The sequence below is a fragment of the Dreissena polymorpha genome, chromosome 4 (assembly GCF_020536995.1).
Source record: "Dreissena polymorpha isolate Duluth1 chromosome 4, UMN_Dpol_1.0, whole genome shotgun sequence".
Taxonomy (NCBI): Eukaryota; Metazoa; Mollusca; class Bivalvia; order Myida; family Dreissenidae; genus Dreissena; species Dreissena polymorpha.
Window position 1 is genome coordinate 95792920 of NC_068358.1, and position 25607 is coordinate 95818526.

Genomic DNA, 25607 nt, shown 5'->3' on the forward strand with positions numbered 1-25607 from the left:
TCGTTTTCATTCAGTCAAATACACGATAACAAATTCGCTGTTGAAAGTAACATAACAAGCAAACTTGTAACAATTTCAATGTTTCCTTTATTCTTTATAAAAGCATTATCGGCAGACAAACACTGGTATTGCATATGTAAACTAACTTAGTCGATAAATGAAGTACCAATTATTTACACAATATACATTTTGACTACATAGGTATTAAAACAAATACAACAATGTTCATCGTTACAACGTCGAAAATGTAATATAAACGTAGTAGGCAACTACAAATACAATTAACAGCAACATTTCGGTAAATAAAACATGTAAACAGTATGTAATATCTATCAAAACCTAAAATATATTTAAGTTAACATTTTTAACCATTTTAACTATTATTGAAACGATACACATTAATTGCATGTAACTCTTACTGTAATAAAGCACCACTTTGTCATTAAGAGTCACCCCGTACACAATCTATACTTAATACAAAAGCATGTGTTGGTTGACAAAAAATAAAATAATCAGCAAATACAATAACTATTCAAAGAAAGTAAATTACAGCTTCATATTTTAACATTTCATTGTTTCAAAAGGACACCGATTTATCACCATTCATAACAGAATGCTTTTCCGAGAGTGCCAATGTCCACATATTGTTCATTGTAATCATACGACACTACATATGTTTGCTGATTATTGTTTATTTTGCAATGCAGACTTTCTAAATGGTATTGGAGGGTTTTACAGATCCCCATATAAATCCTATCTTCGCCACAGCTCTGCATTTACTGAAAAGAGCACATACTTTATGATACAAGAATAAGCTATTTATTTTGAAACAGCGTCTAACCGTTTTTGATACAGATCAAATATATAACAACAATATAATCTCACCTTGGTACTTTTTGGAGACATCCATAGAACACAGTCTACTCTGAAAACAAACGGTAACAATTTGATAACAAAAAGAAATGAACACACTTAAGCCGTGTCAGCATATTGTAATTAAATATTGCGCTCTGTTTGAAGAATAGATAACCAATTTAAATACTTACTCTTTTTCTAAAGTTGATATTAGTTCGTACATTTCTATTGTTTAAAGGCATCACGGGTCTAGTATTTGAATCCATCCATTCTTGATAGGGAATATTGCGCAAGTCATTTAACTGAAAACAATCAATGAACATAGTATACTGCATATATATTTTTAATAAGATATATCTGTTTAAATATCATGTCGTAGATGTTGACTAGGTTTTTTATTTTAAGGATGACTTACATAATATGTATATGAGGTTTATGTTCAACCATTTAAACTTGCTGGAATGTTTTGTAAAAGTCACAGAATATTACCGATAAACAAGTCACATGTCTTGTTATTCAATAACCATGTTTGTTAATGATGCATGTGTATTACTATATCCAACATTTGTCAACAATCTAATTTCGCACTGAACGCAAAGCGTGTTGCGAAGGCTGATATCCTTTTTTTATGTTGCTACTATTTCAAAATGATAACAATATACAAAGTAATGTATGTTTGTATTTTGTTTATAATTTTGAACATGCATTCCTTCGATTTGTTATTAACAATTATAGCAAAGCATTTCGAAAAACTAACATATGTTATTGCTCATGGCATAGACACTTTTAAACGGATCTTTTCACGGTTTGGTACATTGACAAAATTGAAAAAAGCAAATATTCGGTTTAGTTATGATATTTGTGAGGAAACAGTATTACTGAACATTTGCCATGGTCTAATATAGCCATTATATGCATCTTTTGACGATTTAAAAACCTAAAAATTATAAAGCGTTGCAACGCGAAACGATTGAATAATTTGGAGAGTTCTGTTGTTGTCGTTTAAATTTGTGACACTACGAAGATTGCTTATATAACGTATAAAATACACATCCTGTCTATGCTTGGCAGGATAGCTGAGTTGGCTAATGCGTTTTTACTTCAGGATTCAGGGGGTCACTGGTTCGAGCCCTGCTGCGGAGTCCTTTATTTTTCCTTTTTTAAATTTAGTTTTGATTTTTTACTGGAGCTTTTACAATTTAATGATTACATTTATCAATGTAAAGCATTTTATGACAAACTTCAAAACATGCCAAAATCTGTGAAAAGGCCCCTTTAATGTGTAATTTTATGTTTAGAAGTGCCTTTGGTATTGTGAAAAAAGTATGTTACATTACGTGCGCATATGTACCTGCTGTTGTGATATATAAATGGGTTTATTAATTATGACCCATTGCACTGTCTCTCTGCATCCTGGCTGGGTAAGTGATCCACTGTATGTGATAAAATGATCGGTAGATTCGGGAAGCAAATCAGCCAACGGGAAGTTTTCTATGTCCGTGCATGAGTCTAGAATTTTGAAAATATTTTTTAAACACTTAGCAAACAGATATCGTTTTATATCGTTTGGTACCCGTGTAACATTTTTTGTTATTACAATGCAAAGTTTTGCACCTGAAAGTATTTAAACATTTGTTAACGAGAGTACAATCGTGACCTGTTTCAACAGGTCGTTAATGATCATTTTGTTTTTTTCAGAGTGTTACGCGATATCCAAGTTTAATCATGTAATTTTGTTATTTGTATACCTGTAACCTATTCTACATGATGTGGAGACATATTGCGTGTAAATGACTTGTTTCAATAATGTCAAAGTTTGAATTATTTCAAAAGAAATCCAATCACCCATCCCATTTTATTTCATAATACGATTGAAAATCTTAAAACGGTTTTGTGATCAAATTATCCGATAGTTCTATAGAATATGGTCAATGAGTAACGTCCTCATCTCATCATGCCAATTTTCATTACCTCAGCCGATGGCTTTAGCATAATTTTATTATCGCAGCCGACGGCAGGACCATCTCATAAGTAGCCACGGCCGTTGTCTTGAGCCGTTTTTCAAACCCCACTCGAATTTGAACGTTGATAAAAAAAATTGTATGTTCATGTGGGATACTGTAATTTGGAATAACCGAAGATTTCAATGAAAGATTTCAATAAAATGTTATTCATATTTATCTTTGGTCTAAACCCTGTGTTATTAGAGTTTGACAGAGAGAGTGGTGAATTTTGTTGGATTTTGACCACATTCTAACGGATTTATTTAAAATGAAGCATCTAGGAAATTAGGGATTACGTTCACAAAATCCTTCTTACTTAGGCTCTCAAAGAACACACGCAAACCTGCTTAATTCAATAGGTAAAATATAAAGAATCGGGAAATACTTACACTCCGCTTTTAACCGACATGTATACAGTGCATCAGCTGATGGATGAACCACAGACGTTGCGGTAGTCGATTGAACGGTGTGATATTGAATGATTAAACGGCTTGAGACATGCTTACACTTTATCGTTCGTTTATCATTAACTTGATGTTATCAAGAATAAATATTTATTATGTTTCATGATAAAAAAAACCAAAGCTAACAGTGCGTGTAGATAAAATAAAACATATCAAATGGAATTTAGCCAATTTGAATAAACTTTTACCTGGCTTGTCGATTATGAAAAAACGTTCCTGTAACGTCTTAAACGCCGCATTGTCGTGTTCGCCTGTCTGAAAACAATCAATACATTTGCCATGCAAATGATCTGGTTGAATTAGTTGACAGGGTTCATAATTCAATAGTAAGACATTATGACGTCTATTCGTAATCATATATTTTTCAATGGTGCTCGTAATCAAAGATTTACGCCGACATGTTTTAAGTTGATATACCATAAAGTTGATGTCAGAAACGTAAATTAGCCTCGACGGCAAACTTACAGTTAAAAATACCGCCAATATTGCTATTCCCCGAGGACTCACTTGGGCCTCAGTGTAATTTGCATATAATTCGGTATTATACGCCATGAAGTGAAGCTGTAATAAATAGAAATGATTTTGTGTAATGGGTTTGTTGAGGCAAACGCCTGAATGAGCACCTAAATCAATTGTTTTATAATAATCCGCACAAAACGTGTTGGGATGTACAAATCGTATCAAAATGAATGTTTACATCCATATATAAATGTTGGTTTTAAAGGAATAAAAAACATCACTCTATTTATTTCAACTAAGATCTTTTTAACTTCAAATAAGATACTTTGCTTGTTTATTTTATTTTATAATTTAGATGAATTGAGCATTCAGCTATTTGTATATTTCTTTTTTTATATTTAAGGAATACATTTTTGTTAAGATGACTCTTACCTCTCCATCAAATCCGCGCCCGTCTACTGTATGTTCGGAGCCGGTTTGGTTTTGCCTGCCAAAGTGGAGCTTTATCTGGTAAAGGCGATACCGGTAAGAAAGTGGACCGGAAGAAATGTTCACGCCAAAGCCGTGTCGGTTCACCAGGAAGGTTAGATCCTTCTTATTATTTCGGAAAAGCCCACTGATCTGTCATAATCAAATAAGCAAGATCAATAATACTAGAATAAAAAGTTAAAATAAGAAAAACACAAAATATAGTATAAAATAAATATATGTATAAATGTGTGTCTGCATTTAAATAAAAAAGATACAGCACACGAACCTTTTAAATGACAATATAAAACATTTACTTGAACATGTATAATTTTATTACATACGCTGTTTCTTTAAAAAGACTATTAAATAATTGAAATAAACTTGTTCAATTTACATTAATTAAGCACTCTTTTATTTTTCCTTATGCATTTTCACTAACACGGTAGTTTGTAGCTCATGAAGTTTGTCTAATAGTTAGATTATGTAAAATAAAGTACGAACATGGTTGAGTGTCAAGTGTTAACAATAACATATTGTTACGTGTGTTACTGTCTTTAGCAATATAAATCTCAATACAAACCTTTGTAATTCAGGTTAAATTTTGTATATGGCCGAGCCAATGATTTCATGATAGTGTTGAGACTAAAAATATGTGCGTACAATACACTTTTGAGCGGTTGGTTCTTTTCCTGTACAATTAAACAATATATATCAGATTTATGTTTATATTTTGCAATGATAGTTTATTATGATGCTGCGATTAAGAATCCTGTTAATTCGAAGACTGATATTGTTAAGACGATTTTTGAAATATGGAATATAAACAGAAATCTTAACAATGTCAAGTTTGCATAAGTTTTAAGGATTTCATGAATTACCGCCGCGGCCTCAAGTTTAAGCGGTTGCAAATTAGGATCATACAGTAACGTTTGAGGCTCTATATTAATCGGCGACTGGTGTTTCCCAGTTTTGCAAATCGTCCAGTCTTCGTTGTCGCCCCATCGTGGTGGACCTTTGATAAATAGAGGAAATGTGTCGCTGTCAGTGTATGATTGTTAACACGACAGAAAATAATCATGTTTCTATAATAACAACAAGTGTAAAACTTGTTTATACGATGCTTGTGTGACATATAAATATATATATATATACCGACGACAATTAAAATAATCAAACATGTGTGCATAATTACGTACGTCTTTAAATAAAGTAATCAGTCAAACTTTATTTTGCATAAGTTTGGCGTACACAAGCATTATTATTTGTATGTTTTTAAAGCTAATTGACAATTGTATTTTTTTCCCAATTCAATATTGTAAACAAATGTGCGTGCATATTTACACTCATTACAATTTCCGTAATAGCAGTAAATGTAATTAATTCTATTCCTGGAAAAAATATTGCGATATTTCTTATATTTTTGATGCATTAAAAGTATAGAACCTTATATTGCTCAATGATATTGTATTGAGTTCAATCAAATGTTCAAAATAACACAGATGATTACTTACATTCTAATTTATCGTTAACGGCAAAGTACATGTGGTAAACAGTATACATAAGTAAATGCAGAATATTTTCCACAGTAATATAGCAAATTGTTTATACAATACACATTATCATGACAATATCCAAAAGCTAAACGTGTTATTTAATTTATCTCATTAGCAATAATAACAATAATAACAATACGATATACGTATATTATGAAACATTCATATTAAATTTAAGACATTGTGCATATACATTTAGCTAAATGTCTAGAAATACGCGATGATTTGGTACTGTGGAGTCGTTTCTCTGATGGTTGTTTTTCATGGTCAAACATTGTTGTCTACAATAGCTTGTTTATACATCACACAACAACATGCTGTTCTGTGCTGTTCGTTTATAAAAAATATCGCATTGATTCGGGAATACGGGTAAAAATTAGTTAAGAAAGACGGATAGAGAAGTACCAAAGTATGCCTCAAAGGGTCTTGAATACTAGGACATTTCCGAGTGTATATATGAAAAGAAACCTCTTCTATTGAGGGTTAATATACTAGTATTTCCTGAGAAACATCTTTGTAATTATAATTTACGGACGTCGGTTAGTTTGATTAGTATAGTCTACACGTGCGAAATGGATGTATCATGTTACTGTCTGCCTCTCAATTCACAGTTAATGTTTCATTCATCGTTATCAAATGTATTGTCTAAAAAAGGATTTCTCCTGTGAGAGAATTGTCTTAGTTATTGCTTTAAGACATCTAAGTTTATCGAGCAGCCGCGATGCAACTGAGATTTGATTTGATTATGGATGTATTATGAATATTGTAATAAAACATACTATGGGAATCGACAGTTACATAGACTGTTACTGAATGTCAATCAATTTGTCATTAAGTCCTTAACATTTGCGTGAGAAATTGAATATCTTAATTAGTGTTAGACTATATGACTTACATTCTTCCTTAATAGTTTTTGAGATTTTTTTTATTATTTTTTTTTCAACATTAACTTTAAATTATTTTTTTTTCAATATATAAAATTATTTTATCATATATGTTTGCATTGAATTATATGTTAAAAATCTGATCGTGTCAATAAAATGTATACTCAACGGAAGGTAAAATACAATTTTTTTTAAATATTTGCAATCCATTTACAAACAAAGATTGTACTGTTTAATTATTGTTTGCATATATTATTAAGAAAGCTTATAGATACATGGTACTGATTTAATATGTTCACCTGTATTACCATCAACGGCATGCCAAAAAAATGTTATTACAGCAAGAAAAATAATTATTAAACTAAATATTCCTTTTAGAAACGAAAACCGAATCCTTCCGAAATGACAACCTCATTTCCGCTTTTCCCGTCATGTCAACGATTTCACATTTCACGTATTGAAATTTGTTGGGATGAAAGCGCACATTATTGTTGAGCGATGATGCATTAGCATGTTTTTTTCTACATTAATAATAGGATAGCTCAGGGCTTCACAAAGAAGTCATCTGCAACTGTGCTGTTTACTGTAAAACAAATAGATTCAGAAAAGTAAACACTGAGTTACCGGTAAGAAATAAACTATTTGCATTTGTGTGAACAAATTTGCAAGCAAAGCAAAAGTATTTTGTTTACAGTTATGTCCATTGACTACCTTTATCTTAATCTCAAATGTGTGCGTTTATTCCTTTCACGTTTGCGACGTTTATGCGAAGAATTCAAATTGCAAGATTAAAGCACATGTACTAACAAAAAAACGATGAAAACGAATATTAAAATGTGGAAAGAAGAGCAAAATTCTGTCTTAACCAAATGATTAAAGCCGATCTCTTTAAACGCTATATTTTAGGTCTATATACTGGTTTATAGCAAATGTCACTTCTTTAGCGTGGCAAGATTTGATATCGTTTGGATCATTCGGATAAGCTTTTTACCATGCCACTTAATGACATACCAAATCTTATACCTTAAAGGAAAGCAAGTTACTCAATGGTGTCATGCGAAACATGATATACACGATGTATAATATAAGCCCGACTCGGAAACAAAACGTGTTTGGCAGTTATTCATGAAGTCCTTCCCAAGGCCATATTTTTCATACGTCTGATTTAATTTGGGCAGTTGTCAGGTACATGAATTATATGTACCTAGTTCAGATTAGCCATCTCTCCCCGAAAACGAGTCGGTAAAACAGATCGCCTTGGTATGACTAAAATAATATTTAATTCCAACTAAAGATACACATGCAAACACATGTTTATAGTTTGTGGTATGGTCAATATGAATAACGTGTTTTAGAAAAAACGCACACATAGTACATTTAATCCTTAATTTTTAGCACTTTGAGGTGGAATACGAGCAGCGACAAAACGTATAACACGAAAACAGCGACACTCTGACAGAAGCAGAAAAAGAAAAGTACTAGTAATGTACAACTGAAAGATTTAATTTATTACCATAAATCAATGTAGACAATGGCCGTCAATTTATTTGCACAAATTTTAGTCGGAGCGGACATGATATTTTAAGGATTAAATGCTTGATAGGCGGATATTTAAAGAAACTAGAAACGAGCTTATTTACCAGAAGAATATCCATCGTACCCCCACCATCCTCCCCAGTGATCGGACTCCGGACACATCGCCAGCACTAAAACCAAAACATATAAGACGTAAGTATCTGCTTTAAACTGATAACTCAACGCAGTGCATGTGGTAATAATGATTGGTATCAGTATTTTTGTAATATCGAAATGGACTATTTATTAAAGCGGGTATGCATGATTTTTATCTGTGTTAAATTGTAATAAATTGAAAAAAATATGTTACAATAACACAAAATAGGCAAGACAAATTAAACATTGAAGACGAATTTCATAAAATGCAGCAAAGACAAATTAGCACACCGAGCCGATTGTGACGAAGATATTTCGTACATATTTTCCTACAATAACCGAAGCATTCGTCTTTTTAATAGGATCGACGTTAGTGTTCGTGTGTCGTATGAATAGATCGTTGCAGGAAATTAAAATGATCCGTAAATTTCAATTTAGATTCACATCGAACATGCATGATAAACATGCTGGCGAATTCGATTGTACAGACATTTTCGATTTCAGAATTAAATATCTGGCTTATTTCGCATTTTTCTACACATGTTCTTCTTACATTCTATTTAAATTAATATTGAAATATATGTATTTTTAGTTTTTGTGTACACATTTTATATAAATTCATAGATATTTGACAAAATCGTGCACACCCGCTTTAATAAGTTGTTAACATTCACGCTCAACGATCACAAAATAGTGGGCACAAAATTACATACACATTTCTCATATTAATTTTAAATGCATACTTTATGTGTGTTGATTTGTAAATTATACAGAGTATTGCCTATGCAACCTGAAACTGAGATGTTGATATATATATATATATATATATATATATATATATATATATATATATATATATATATATATATATATATATATATATATATATATATAAAGTAAACAAAAACTTCGCATTTAAAATAAAATCTTTTAATACCGACGATATTAGACTCATGTTAATAAAGAGATCAAACACGAACGTCTTGACAACGATTTACACAGCAAAAGTGTTTGTACGATACAAGTGAGCGTTTCGAAACAATCAGTTGTATACACTTCAAAAAGTAAAACAATAAGCACAAGTCGTTTAAGTTTGTCACTCGTTCAGCAGCGTTTAAAATTGCAAACCATAAACATTCGATTTATCACATACATTGGGTCATTTATGTAAATAGTTTTCCTTTCAAAAGGAGAATTAAATGCCGTTATAAATGCATTTGATTCCAATCAGTTCGGTTCCCTATCCATCAAACAGGCATCCCACCTCATTAGTCAGATACAAGTAGTACTTAATAGTGGTACAGAGGTATCTGTACAATTCACTAAGAAGACCATATTCATACAATGACATAAATCCTGCTCATACTGTCACGTTCGTATTTATTGTTCATAATTAGCAACATTTCTAATAGCGGAGGATTTCGAAATTCCCAACGGGACATCGCAGTTTCTACAACTAAAGTTGCTAAACCAGTGTGTGCGTAGGATTTTATCAGTGAACGACATGACAAATTGACTGTTAATAATGAAGAAACTGACCATTGCAGTATTTAAATTTAAGATGATGCATTTACAGTTTGCGTCCGTAAATCAATTACGTGTCAAGTCAGAATTCAAGTGTGTTTGTATGGTGGCATTTTAGTGAAATTGGAATTGGTTAATTGTATAAAACTGAGAGACATTTTTTTATGTTTATGCAATGTAGTTCGAGTATAATCGTTAAGACTATACTATTCAATGCTTAACAATTATGTATAAAAAATCGAGATTGCATTTGACCTGATGTTACAAATATTATTCCAATATTTGTCAAATATTAATATTTTCTTTGAAAAATAACCCTAGACACAGAATATTATATTATGTTGGATTGTAAAAAAAAACTAAGACTTTATATTATTATATTATTATTATAATATCAAATATTATTTAAATACTGGCGAAAAAGTTCCTTCTGTTAATATTTTCAATAACATATCCATTTCGATAAACATATTTTTATAAACAGATAAGTATGAACTATACTTATGATACGGTCATCCGAAAAAATGTTCAATAAATCGTATTTGAACTTGAGACAGTTAAGCAAAAATCGGCTTCACCTGTATAGACAGACTTGTCTTGAAAGTACGTTAGGACAATAGCCTTACTCCGGATAGGACTGCGTGTTGGACAAAGCCAATAATCTGGTGATACAAAGTTTTGGAGATCCAGTTAACACATATTGGTGCGTTTCGATTAATGGTACGTAATACAATATTAAGCATATGGGTGGCATCCCATTATAAACATATAATTTGTAACAGTTAACGAAATTTGTAATGCCGATTTCATGTATAACATACGAATTCAGAATGAGCGACGAGGACATATCGTTACTGATATAAAATTAGAAAGTGTGAAAATTGTCTATTGAATGCTCTATATTATTCAAAAGTTTTAAAGACAGCGCTTATACGTTGCAAATAATCACTTCATACACGCGGGGACCCACTTTAAATCAAGGCTAACATCTACAATAATCTGTACTGAATAATCTCGTACTCAAGTGCTTTTTCATGAGATATTATACAATTAGCAAGTACCAGAGACATCTATTCAGAAAGCACTATGCAACCTTATACCAACATTAAATAGTCTAAATCCGTGCCATCATTGATCCTAAGGGCAAGATCAACAATACAAAATTAATCCGAACAACAAACAAACACATCCTTTATCATCCTTTGATTGGTTCGATACTGAAAGTACATCGCGACATTAGTGCTAAAACATTATATTTATTAAACAGACGAGGAAGTATTCCATTTTTAAATTGTACCCTATACACACTCATCATTTCTTCCAAAGCGACAATCTAATGACGACGAAACTAAAAGACGTAAAATCTTTCAACGAAAGTGTTTTAAAAGAACTATTAAAAATTCAATAAGACAACTTTCTGCCAATTTTAGTATTCCTCAAGTAAAAAAGTATTTCGCGGAAATGTGCGCGCATGTAATTTGTTTTAATTTTACATTACAGTTGTATACAATCTCACAATTAAAGTGGAGTTAGAAAGATTGAGTTCTACCTATGCTATAAAACTTCAAAACATGTTATTACATCTTTTCATTTTAACCGAAACCATTTGCGCCTCCCTTACAGCACCAGTTTGGAAAAACATTATATAATCAAAAAGTATGCTTATAAAATATTCATGCATATATCTTGAAACACGTTCAGACACGTGCATGTATTTTTTAACAATGTTTTTCAATACATTTCAAATAGACTTATAAATCAATCGCTATCAGCGGAAATCTATAAATAAAGAGCTTTCTACCGAAGGACATATGTTTTCAATACTATTTTCGATTTATGCAAAGAAGTTCAATTGAAAAATAAACAGCCCCATATACGATTTCAATAAAAATTGGGCAAAATTACATTTTTACATGTGTTCATATTTATTGAATATTTTTATAGTTTTAAGAAATACATTCCTGTCTATTATTATTATTATTTTCTTCTGAACATGACACATGGGAGGGATAAGTGAGTAACAGTATATGGGAGCATTTGGAAACGTAAGATAATTTAATTGACACTCATCAAAATGTTCTTCAATATTCATTATTATTCTGGTTGTGATATAACCTTTGATAAATATATTGTTCAACTGTCAAATGCTTGACAGACAAAACATATAATTTAATTGATTAATAATTTATTTAAACATGCATTCATTTTTGTTGTTTAATCATAGAGTAGTAATACATTAATAAACCGTTAAGCATTGTATATATATTTTTTCTGATATAACTGATATAAAACGCTAATCAACTTTGGGTTTGGTATTTATATATACAATATATAAATAAATAAATAAATAAATAAATAAATAAATAAATAAATAAATAAATAAATATATATATATATATATATATATATATATATATATATATATATATATATATATATATATATATATATATATATATATATATATATATATATATATATATATTATATATGGTATATATATATATAAATATACAATGCTTAAATACCACACCCAAAGTTAATTAGCGTTTTTATCAGTTATATCAGAAAAAACATAGTGACTAATGCATACATTATTTCATTAGTACACAGAGTCAGTCTACAAAACAGAAGTGTCCCGCCGACAAAAATAAATATCTTTGCCTCAAAAGTATTTGGGGGCTTTTACTTGAGAAAAATTGTAATGTCTTGTGTTGAATATCAATTTATAATTACTAGAATTCTATATTTGATATATGTTTTTCTTATTTGACAAAGGCACTTTACATATGGGATCAATAACGTACCCAAATAATTGCACTATGTATCGCCTGAAAATGAGAATTGAAGCATCCACTCTGGTTAATTAGCCGAAGGCAAAAGATGTGTGATTATTGTACGAACTTGCCGGGGAATGTCTCGATATCGGAGTAGGAATTGAAAAATTATATCATAAAATCATGTTTGCCAACGCATATGTCAGAGCTCTAAGGAGGTTAATTAACAATTAAAACAATGTATTTAAAATATGTTTTTGAAGAAACACAGGATGCAAGAATGGGATTTATTTCCAAAAAAAGTCCATATAAAATACATATTCACTCTTTAACGTCCGGGTCGTGAAATTTAGATGATAAGCCTTTTCCAAAATACGACGGATGTGGTAATTTAATTATTATGTCCTAATGCATTAATCTTACCTGTTTGAAAAAGAAGTCCTTCTACAAATGCAAATAACATTTGCATTTCTTATCTAAGAGCCTTCCCAATTCCCTTAAGTTTTAACACTCGATTTAACACATACTTTGAAAGATACTAATCACAATAATATATTTATCCAAAAAGAACACAGACATGATTAATCAAAACTGTCTTCCATCTGCATTCACATTGAAACCACGCACGGATGCCTTTAATATATGACTAGCAGGCGCAAAGCAATCCTGTGTGATGTTGCTATTATTGGCTTTGTGTCGAGCTATTATTGGTCTAGCTGAGATCATCGGAGGCTGCATAAAGCTTTATCGGAAGTTGGAAACATGATCGTATATGTCAATCATTTAGAGTAAATACGCTTCCGCGGTGTTCCAATTATATGGCTGTTAATTTAATCATATTATCATATTTCATTCAAACTTATATGTTTAAATAGTATTTGTTCAATAAGTAATATTTAAGGTATTCGTAATATATATTTCATTAAATTAAATGAAAAATGCGTTTTACTCAAATTTAAATGTCATAAATTGTACTTTATATATATATATATATATATTTTATTATCGGTTTACATGTAAAGTATGATATCACGAAATATGTTGTAAATTGCTTTTGAATTTGTATTACGAACATAACACGGTGTACATAAAGGACAAGTCATAACTTAGAAGTAGATATCAAGGTCCGACGTGAATGCGTGTTTCTTTGTTTTGGAGTATTTAAACAAAAAGACAGAGATGATAGTTAACGAGAGTGTTTAAAAAAATAATGTCTTTGGGGTTTTTGTAATCATCTAATATTATATATACTATATTGAACGTATGGTTAGTATTACACGTCCTGTAAACTTAGCCGCAAATAACGCACAGTTAAGTTTAATCTGCTTTGAAGGTGTTTTATATTCATGCTTACCGAAACATGTTTGTGTTTTATATTCATGCTTACCGAAACATGTTTGTTTTATATTCATGCTTACCGAAACATGTTTGTGTTTTATATTCCTGCTTACCGAAACATGTGTGTGTTTTATATTCATGCTTAGCGAAACATGTTTGTTTTATATTCATGCTTACCGAAACATGTTTGTTTTATATTCATGCTTACCGAAACATGTTTGTGTTTTATATTCATGCTTACCGAAACATGTTTGCGTTTTATATTCATGCTTACCGAAACATGTTAGTTTAACTGTCGATGATACCAATAAAGATGACCATGACAATCGATTGCTAAACAGTACACCGACAGTGAGTAGTTAACGGTTATATAGTTGACGATGCGAAGGGTGATTTAAAGCATATTCAAACAAGAGAGTGAGATATATTTCTTAACATAAGTTACATATCAATCAATGACCAAACCCTTGTTATATAAGTACAATATAACTGATAACATATGCCTACAAAAATCAAATCGTTATACTTTAAATCTTTAGACCAAACATCATTTGACCTAAACACATGAAATGTTAATGTGAGAATACGTTGCATTCAATCAGCAAAAATTCTGTGTCAAAGCGACACACGCGTTTGTAATTTGGTAAATGACATCATTTATATACGATGAGAACTATTCTTAATATTTTCGTTATAGGTTAATATTTTCAATGATAATTAATAGTTCTAATAGTTTCCAAACATAGCTGAACAACTCACAGTTTAATTCAGACTAGCGTTAATTGCTTACATAAAAAGCGTTTTATATCAAGTAAGATCACGTTCTATATTGACACAATTGAAAAAGATGGAAGATACTGATCCGGAAAAGATCGCGACTAATCTTAATTATGATGCAAACAAAATAGGATGATAGTTATTTTATTTGCAAAAGAGAAATAAAGGCTTCAACCTGTTTCCCTAACTTATTTTCTTAAAGTTATAAGTTATAATGATCCATCCGCATTGGGCAAAATCATTTTACTGTTTAATTCATACCTCTTTAACAATGCTATAAGTGAGTCAAAGAAATTCGAACCTTTTTAGTAATTAGGTTTAAGTATGAACATTAAGAACTGTAGCACAATAAAGCAACGACTGGTCATATGTCTACATCACTGCAAATTGCATGACTGTTTGATTAACCTATCGACCTATTTAGTAAAATAAAAATGTTTCAAGTTATATCATCTATATGGTACAGGCACACAAAAAAGAAGAATTAATTTAAAAGACTTCGATTAACCCTTTTTTTTACCGCCCAAGAAAACAGCAACAAAAAGAGTGTATAAGCGATTAATCAAATAAACTGCGTATACTGTTGTTTGTCATCTTGTTTTCAGAACAAATACTAATGATTGTCTTGACAATCAAGACTCGCATAGTTATTATAAATACAAAGCTGATTTAATTAAGTGTGAAATGTGTGTTTTGAGGTACGTGTTCATCTATCCAACGATTTACAAAACGTAATTACATTAATTAATCAATTTCTACAGTAAGTTACTTAAATAACCATGGTAAGTAAAATAATAATTGTATGTGATTTGGATGCATTCTACGCTATAACGATGCAACACAGTGAAATAAGACATCAAATTTGTCGTTTTGAAAAATATATCAGGAAATAAGATTCTAAAGGTGCATAAAATTGCAGTCATATTAAATCACTACTTTCAATATTGTATGAACGTTATATTAAAGCAAAACACATTTACATGCAACATGTACATCAAATGGACTAGATTCACAAATTCAATTGCAATGGACAAATTGATTGCATCGTATATAATACAGATACAGGCGTGTTGCCCTACCGACAAGATAGATAGATAGACTTTTATTTTCCTCCATTCATGGAGAGCATAACATATAATACAGGTTATAAACAATTAAATACAATCGAGTATATACACATACAAGAGATCAAAATGAAGTTACTCAATAAAGATATTATATTATTTACAAAGATAAGGAACATAACTAGAGTATATATTAAAATAATTGTTAGGTAAATGACATGAATAAAGTCAATGATAATGATTTTAGTTCACACACGCACGCACGCGTGAACGCACGCATAAGAATATATACGTTTACATGTACATAAAGACACAGTATACGTTATGGACAATCAGATACGCATAAGAGATAACATTAAATAAAAAAGAAAGAACAACATAATACATCTGGATATGCTTCTAATCATTGGCAGCATCATCGCTGTATTAATGAAGCAATTTGCAAATTGAGACGGCAATACCAAAGTGTAAAAAACGCTTCTGAGATGTTTCAGAACCCAACTTTAATATTTTCACACATTGCTCAAAGGTACTGATCTGGATGAAGCGTTTATAGTCTTCAATCGCACAACTCTTAAGTATAAGTGTCCACAATTTCTCACGTTCGGCAATAGCAGTACAATAACACAACTTGTGGATAATCAGACTTCCCGATCTGAGGTTACAAAGTTTGCAGATATGCATGAACTGATTTGAAATTAGTAAGCCGATGCCATTCATTACGGTTTTGCACAAGGCTAAGAGTTTCTTATTGTCCTTTGCAATTAACCATAAAGGAGAGTAACCGTTACTTTCTATAACATGCGCCGTTACGCCCCATGGGTCTCTAGCTATTAAACGATTTACCATGTCTTTGTTGATAGTGGAATGGGTGCTGCTCGTAAGACATCAATCGCAGAACTGTTTTTTACACATGTGTCAGTAAAACAACTGTGTATATCAGAATATTAAATATTACGATTGAACTGTTCTTAGTGAGAAAAATCGACCACCAACACCGTGTTAGTCTTACGGTGTTATCACATCTACATATTATATATAATATATATATATATATATATATATATATATATATATATATATATATATATATATATTAACGGTTCTTAACTATAATTTACAATCAATAAATATTTGTCATTCAGTTTGGGTTAAATTGCAGCAAGGTGACACTTAAACAAGATTGACATTGTTTTAATTGTATTGTTATTCAGCTTGATTTAGTTCTGCAATTTAGATAAAGTTAAACCAGTGCGTGCGGCAGGACCAACCGCAATTCAGTTCGCTTGTGCACATTTTGTCAATTGGTTTTGATGGGGAATCCACTCCTTGTCTTAGTATATTTACGAGCGTGTATGGTGAATCACATCGGTTAGTATAAGGTTAGCATAAGCTTAATTAGTATTTAATTCATACGATCGCATTAATTTCTGTCCAACAACTTCAGTAGCCTGCTGATTAATCTAACTGATCGATGACTGAAAATGGCGTTTGTGATTAGTTATTCTGAATGGACACTCCTAACTGGTGCATATTTAAGTTCCGGTTACTTGTATTTGCTTTCAGTTGTTTCCGTTCCGAATTGTATCTCTGGCTCGCGATTCGCTTAATTAACAAAAGCTGCTTCTTAAAGTGACCCTAGAACAGATGATGGTTATACATATTTGGTTCGTCTTGGATTTTCATAAACGTCATGAGCCTTGGTTGACAGTTCATTAAAGTGTATTATATATTTAATAAAAATGTATTTACCAAGAATACTTTAATGTGGTATATCACAGTTTTGCAATTTCGCAACCTGTATATTTCACCAAGTGAAGTGTTTTTACTGGTTTCATTTATCCGTGCTAAAATCAGCGTCATTGCTAGCGAGCGCCGGAATGATTAATTACCTGTCGTCTAAGAAAGTTAGTTAAAACATTTATCAATATCTTAACAAAAACACTTGTAAATATGTTCGAAGGGGAGTGTGGCGTAATAATGATACATTAATAAGGCTTCCAGCGAGCAAAGTGTTAATGAACCAATCTGTCTGATTAACCAACGAACATGCCATTTCAATAATCATACATTACCAGACTACCAACGAGCAAAGTGTAAATGCTCCAATCTGTCTGATTAACCAACGAACATGCCAACGATTCATACGCAACTCTATGGTGAAGTGATTAGTCCAAAACGGAATAAACATCTTTGAAAAGCGTCTACATTTGTATTTAATTAATTTTACGAAGTTTAATAAAATGTATAAAATCTATTTACTACAAATACATCTGATAACGTCTCTCGAGAGTTTGTAACATGAGAAATCATTGTAATTACTGAACATATTTTCAACCAATAACTTTTCTCTATTAAGTATCATCTATAACGTGTCAAGTATTTCGTAAATGTATGATGCAATCGGAAGGGAATTGTAATATTTGTTAAAACTCATTCAGTATGAGTTCCAAAACCAAATCCATATTTTCGTCATTGCTAATTGCCAGGGATGCGTCGAATATATTTCATCTACCCTTAGACATTCTCAAATAAGATTTACTTGTTTATTATTTGCAATCTTCATTCATTTTATGAAAGCACTAGTGAATACCGGCAGTAAATACACATATACTATTTGCAATTTGTTTTCAAATGAATATTTATCCGAAAATTTATCATTTTTCAATTGTTCGATTTTTATGTCGATGTCATACTTCACACTGATTGTCAACATATATAACCGATAGAGGAATTGTTTTGTATTATAACATTCATATATACATTGTTATCGGCACTTCAATCTAGGACTGAAGTTCGTTGACCGAGCTTGAAGACAAAATAAATGGCAAATATACATGTATTACTGTTTGTGATCTCCGTTTACATTAAAATTAATTCTTGTATAGATCTTTTATAACCACAGAGTTCATTAATTTTGAAACACTTTTATGGACACGATGAATGTATATTAGAAAAGGAAGCACTTGTTTCTTTCAATTATATCCCTCTTTAGTTTATAATGACCAGCCGAAAACCGAAATCGCCTCCATTCCAAATTGAAATGGAGTGTACAGAATATCTTCCCATAATAGTAGATGTAAACAGTACAAAGTAAAACGGTTTTTTTACATGTAGCATGAAATGAATGATGTTGTAAAAACACTTTTATTTTTTAAAATTATATTTTGTTTAATTTGTTTAATTTCGATTATGAGTAGTACTGATATAGTTACAGTATCTATAATCTGTCACGACGTAATGAGTAAAACTCCCAAGAGTATCATAACATTTGATCTACTAACCTTACAACGCAACGAGTGATTTACCACATATCATTATTTCATAGCTGTACTGGGCAGGATAACATTCTTCAAACCACTGCGGTCATTATGTATGCAATATAGTTATAATTATTATGCATGCAGGTCGATACATTTGTCAATAGCGACCCGCTGGGCTACTTATCAATTGTACGATGTGTTCTCAATCATGTCATGGCATTGAAGGTCATAGGTAATTAAACAAAAGGGATTCATAAGTTAATTGAACTGACCATTTTAGGCACTTTCATATTACACATGTGTTTACAATAAACGTAAATGTTTACTTTTTTGACATATATGTTTAATGTGCTGTAAATATATGTTACTTATGCATTTATTTACTGTTCTTTTTGTGCTAACAACCACTTGAAAAGAAATTTAATAGTGTTTAACTAAATAAAAGAATTTACCATGCTTGTGTATACGTATTCTTTTAAATAAAATCATACTAGAAGAAATATATTTTACACTTTCTGTCGTTAATAAAAAAATGAATAATATTTGCCATTTTATTTAAAAATGTGTTTATGCCTTTAATGAAAGCACTGTAAACTTTCAATTTTAGAACTCCAATTCTCGTTTAAATGCAACCTTAAATCTCGAAAACCTAACAAATCAAAATCCGGTTAAATATGTGTTAACGTCTAATTTTAATGTGGCTTGTCAGACGATTACGGTTACTAAGCCGTAAATATGAACATCCAAAATAGTGTTCGCAATTTGATTGAGTATATTCTTACTTTAAAAATTACACTACTGAACATTAAACAAGCGCTCATATTGTTCAACCGTTTGGTAAGTTTAAGGTCTTCACTGCAATCACTAAATTATTACCGTCAGTAAATTCAAATATCTATATAGTCGAGATCATACTTAAAACTAGAACAATAAATATTGACTTCAGCAGAACTAGAAAATATTCAATGAGGGGTTCAAGATATAAATAATGTTACTTTAGTTTTACATAAGTGGGGTTATTTTCCAAAAATCAATATTGCGATAACATATCGGTAAAATGAATGCATGAACACAGCAACAATGCTTTTTATAATTAAGCTTGTGTGTATTTAAGCTGATTACTTATGTCATCTTAACAATTATATTTATATGAGTAAATGCAAATTATACCGAATGAAATGTCTAAATGCAATACACTAGTAAATATACATACACTATACAAGTGTATTTTTGTAATCGCGTGCTCATGATTAGTTTTTATATAATCTAACAAAATAAATATAAAAGAATGTAAATACTATTTTACATCGTAGGCAAACACCATTTATTTTCTTGTACAAGTAATTATGTGATGGCATACAATCAGGTTTACTCATACGTATCAATTAATTAAACCAATGCGTGCCTTCTAGGAATAAAGTCAGCTCAAAAATTATATATAATATTTCTTGTCTGGCGTCTACAGTATTTCTGAGTCTTTGAATGGAAACCCCAGTAAAAACGGATCGTTTATGTTATGCGTCAAGTGTAACGTGTTCATGTGTTTTTCTTAAATGATATCAACATGCATGTTTCGAGTTTTGTTATTGTGTTTATTTTGTTGTTGTTTTAAGGCGGGAGGGGGTAAACTTTTAGGAAAAACGTAATCCCGAATGTAAATTGTACTGTCAATAGACTTATAATTATACTGAAAATTCTTGTTGGCGTTCAACTCAAAGTTGGTAAGGTTAAGATGAGTTAAAGCATGTTATTTATGAATTTATGGAGCAACATTTAGTATAAACTCAGTGAATAATTTAAATTACATGCTTTCTACATGTACTGACTGTTCAGGTTCTGAGCATGCTGTAACGACCTAGGCTGACCGGATGGGTTTGTTATCTGACTGTTCAATTACGGTCATGACGTATATCTATGTGTTAACACAATATAACAATTCTATGACTGACCTAGCCCGTTAATCTAATGGTTGATATTGACAAGAGTTATTATGTGAAGGTATTCTAAGCATGCAGTTAACGTTCTACCAAATAACTACCCACTTCGTAGAAATAGGGGAAATAACGTATTGCCATAGAGTATTACTTATACTACTTATCTGTCGGTTCAAGCGGCGACGATGACAACATTTTAAAATCATTCCCATGGTAAATAATTTCACTATTGTGAATAATCGCTAACCCCATATTTATCATTCGAAAAAGACATTTAATATAGAATGTGAAACTGCCGACACATATTAACACATGGTTTTTAAATATGTTCGAACTGATATTGTTTTGAATAAGAAAAATGCGGTATTTTTTTTTAAAAAGGAAGTATAAAATCCAAACGTACATGTTTTCAATTCAATAGGCCGTCCCCTTAAAAAAAAGTGAGTTGGTGAGGTACACTGTAGGCCCTATATTGGTTTTAAACTGTTCGTCAGTCGTTCGAACGGATAGTAGGTTGCTATGGAGATTATTTTATTTTGTTTTGTGCGCAATATCAAGAGATCGTTTTTAACCTAAGTTTGTTAATTGCATAAGAATGTTCTTAACCTGACATGAACGATTCGCCTAATACATTTTAGGCGAAGACCAAGGCCACTGGGAATTGGAACATGTAAATTGGTTGCTTATGATATCGAGAGAACATTATGAACTACCATTATATTGCTATGAGTATGATGGTTAGTGTACTGAATGAAAAAAACAACGCAGCCTATTTATTTACGGACAACCGGTCAAAACGACCGTTGGATACACAATTGTGTTTCTGATTTATAACTTTAGGGCAACTTTTAAGATCAGCCACATTTTGATTGTGAGATCAACCAGTCTAACCCATCGATTATTTAAAGTATACTAATAACTCCTGCAAGAAGGACGATCTCTATCGATTTTGAGACAATAGTTCAATGCCGAAGCGGCTTTTAATATTAAAACACACCTGCAAACCATTTTACGTCTTGACGACCTGACTACAAGTTGCGGGCAAACATTTAACAAACATCTTGTGTTATCGAAGATAATATTCCGTCATTTGCCATCTGGCAACTGCCAGAAGATATGTTGACACCTGTACTTTGAAGCTATAAACAATTAATTAGAGTTTTTTTTACTTCAATATTGTTAGACATTTTCAATAGTCGATTTAAAATTGTTATCCAAGTCTGGGTGTAATTGGTGTAAAACAGTTGAAATACATGCAGAAACGCATTCAGCTACAATACGCAATTGACACATTGGTTAAGAACTTTAAGAAGGGTCTGCTATGTACATTTAGCCACGAACGATTAGGTATCCAATCTTCATGCTCGACGGAAAACTGGGCAAGATAGACGATACAATATAAGTATGTGTTTGAATGCGTTTGCACTTAGGAATAATTGATAGCAATAACATAATGTGAGCTTAGCTCACTAGCATCGTATTCATATGGTGTGCCGCCTAGGTATGGGCACCTGCTGATACTTTTTGACTACCATCCTTATTAGTTGGTTGGAAAATATAAACGTCCTTAGGATTTCATATACATATTGTTCTATTTTTTAGATTAATAGACGAATCAAGGGTCTCAGGGCAAAATTTAAACTGAATTTCATGCACTGTTTTATGTTCCATTGGAGACAATCCTGATTCATTCAGATTCAACTAACTGGTGAAATGGGCGAATCCAGTCTTTTCAATTGAGTCTTGACAATAACCGTATCGTCTTTTAATATTAACAGTTATTTAGTCATTATAATGGTCACTCTCTGAGTAATTAGATTGGATATCTTTGGGCTTAATGTTGCGCACATCAATCTCTAAATAGAACACAACTAAATAGCTTGTGTTGTCAAAAATAATACCGGCTTACTTTCCGGGTAATTATAATTCTTAATTAAGTGCTTAATATCTAATAAAACATACCAAGACATCGCCTGATTTTTACATTTAATATGTATGGAGCATAAATAGTGAATGGCCGTTGAACGTTCTTAAATAACATTTGTAAAGCTTGAATGAGTTTTATGCATACTAGTTGTTCATCTTGCGTAATAACAATGTCTCAAAATATGAGTTAAGTTGCAGAATGACGTATTTGATACGCAAATGAATAATACAATAAATACATGTATGTATTGGATGCCCTCTCGACATTATCAAGGTAACATTGCAATTACCGGGACACAATTTTAACAAATGAATTACTAAATGTAGCCATGCCTTTCAAACGTCGATATGCTCTTAGGGATTAAAACAATTTTATTAATGTTGTAATTATTAAATCAAACACACCACTTCTCGAAATTGTTTCAAAACAAGTCGACTTTGTGAATCGTTCTAATTGTTTGCCCTAAAATACACTGACAATTTGATTCTGTGTCTGATCAGATTTATGAAATTATGATTACACATTAGACATACCGTATGGTTGACAGTTAAAAATAATAATGGCCGTTTTATCGAATGCGTTGGATGCCTGAGTGATCCACCAGTAATATTAGTAATATTTCAAACCAAAATGATTAAAGGGGCCTTTTCACGTTCTGGTAAATTGACAATATTGAAAAAGTTGTTTCAGATTCGCACAATTTCATTTTAGTTATAATATTTTTGAGGAATAAGTAATACTGAATATTTACCATGCTCTAAAATAGCCATTATATGCATCTTTTGACGATTTAAAAACATGAAAATTATAAAGCGTTGCAACGCGAAACGATTGAATACTTTGGAGAGTTCTGTTGTTGTCGTTATATTTTGTGAATATACGAGGATTCCTTAAATAAAATAAAAAAATACATCTTGAATTGTATGTGGAAGGATATCCGAGCGGTATAAGTGGTAGACTTTTAATCCATGACTCCAGGGGTCAGTGGTTCGAGCCCTGCTGAGGGTTACTATGTATTCTATGTAAAAACATTTTATTCTTGATTTGTTACTGGAGCATTTTAGATTGAATGTTTACATTTATCAATATAAAGCATTTAGTGACAAATTTCAAAACATGCCAAAATATGTGAAAAGGCCCCTTTAAGCTGAACCACAGTTAATCACTTTGGCTTCGAACGTTTGTCATTGCGCCTATTGTCTGCCGGGTTATGAGTTAAAGCCATAATGAATGACCGACGGCTAGAATCAAAGCACTAAACAATATATCCTCGATAACTAGCGATACCACTTGACGAGTATAAAAGGCTGACATGTCCAACGGCAGTTATCGTGATTTGTTTATTCTCCGCATCTGCCAATCAAGCAAATGGCGTTGCCAAAGTTCATTTAAGTCTACATAGATAAAATGCATTGAATAAACACGTCAAATGCATAAAAGAAGATATGCATTTATCATTGTATTTTTGGAGCTACGTCACAACCATGCTAATATTTTAGCGGAAGAGGTGGTGACTCATTCGCGACAGCAGAGATTTTTTTTCCAGAAATCAATAGTAAAATCCAAGTCCGAGTAACTATTACATATCATATCGTCATTTTAATTAAGTGAATGACCTTTTTCGTTATTGTGGCCATCCATTCGTTATCCTCGTGATAAGATGTGTGCCTAGTTAGTTTGAAATCATTACCTTCATGTGAATATTACACTGCGCACTTACCTTTTACATGTACCTTGCCTTATTATTATGGCAAAGGAAATATAAAAATGAAGCAATATTTGTGTAATACTGATTTTTTTCTGTTTCACGAGATGCTTTTTCCTGAATCAACTGACTATGATTGTAAGCACTGAAAATGTGACCAAAATGTTGCCAAACTAACTATTATTGAATTATTTGCAGTTATGACAGGTCGCGAAAAATGCTAATGTGCACTTAAGCTGATAATTTTCATTCATCGACTGTCGTCAACATTGTGGAACTTTTAACGCAATTTTTTCAATCTTGTCTTCAATCAGACAAAGACAATCTCCACGCAGAGTTGTCTTCCCATGCTCTCACATACAATCTCTGCCATTACAAGAAAGATCTAGAAGATTTAGTAAAATTTGATTTGGTTGTACAAATGGGCCTTATCACGTGCTGGTAAATTGACAAAATAAAACAAAATTGTTTCAGATTCGCATATTTTCCTTTTAGGAAACAGTAATACTATACATTTACCATCTTCTTAAATAGCCATTATATGCATCTTTTCACGATATAAAAGCTAAAATGTATAAAGCATTGCAACGCGAAACGATTGAATAATTTGGAGAGTTCTGTTGTTGTCGTTATATTTTGTGAGACTTCGAGGATTGCTTATATAAAGTATAAAATACATACTTCATTGTATAAGCACGGATGTCCGAGTGGTCTAAGCGGTAGACCTTTTACTCCAGTGAATCGAGCCCTGTTCAGGGTTACTTTTTATTTTCAACTTTATTCTTGATTTTCATCGGAGCATGCTGTGAACATGTGTAAAGCCCCTTTAAGCATTTTGTTATGAAAGGTAGCATAATTTTCTTTTATATTTTCAAAAAAAGTGTTATCGTTTAGGTTTATAAAAACCTTTTAAGTAATTATCTAAATTAAATAAGTAA

At 31.4% G+C, this 25607-nt stretch overlaps 1 protein-coding gene across 1 annotated transcript; it reads right to left on the bottom strand.

The window, feature by feature from the left end:
- Positions 1 to 207: 207 nt before the first annotated feature.
- Positions 208 to 13291, bottom strand: LOC127879836 (putative carbonic anhydrase-like protein 1). The gene is made up of 10 exons (XM_052426883.1): positions 13085 to 13291; positions 8330 to 8395; positions 5131 to 5264; positions 4214 to 4402; positions 3788 to 3883; positions 3511 to 3577; positions 2207 to 2364; positions 1047 to 1157; positions 886 to 925; positions 208 to 779 (listed from the first exon to the last, which is right to left on the bottom strand). Exons 1-10 carry the CDS (start codon positions 13128 to 13130, stop codon positions 754 to 756), a joined length of 933 nt encoding a protein of 310 aa, XP_052282843.1. The 5' UTR covers positions 13131 to 13291; the 3' UTR covers positions 208 to 753.
- Positions 13292 to 25607: the final 12316 nt, after the last annotated feature.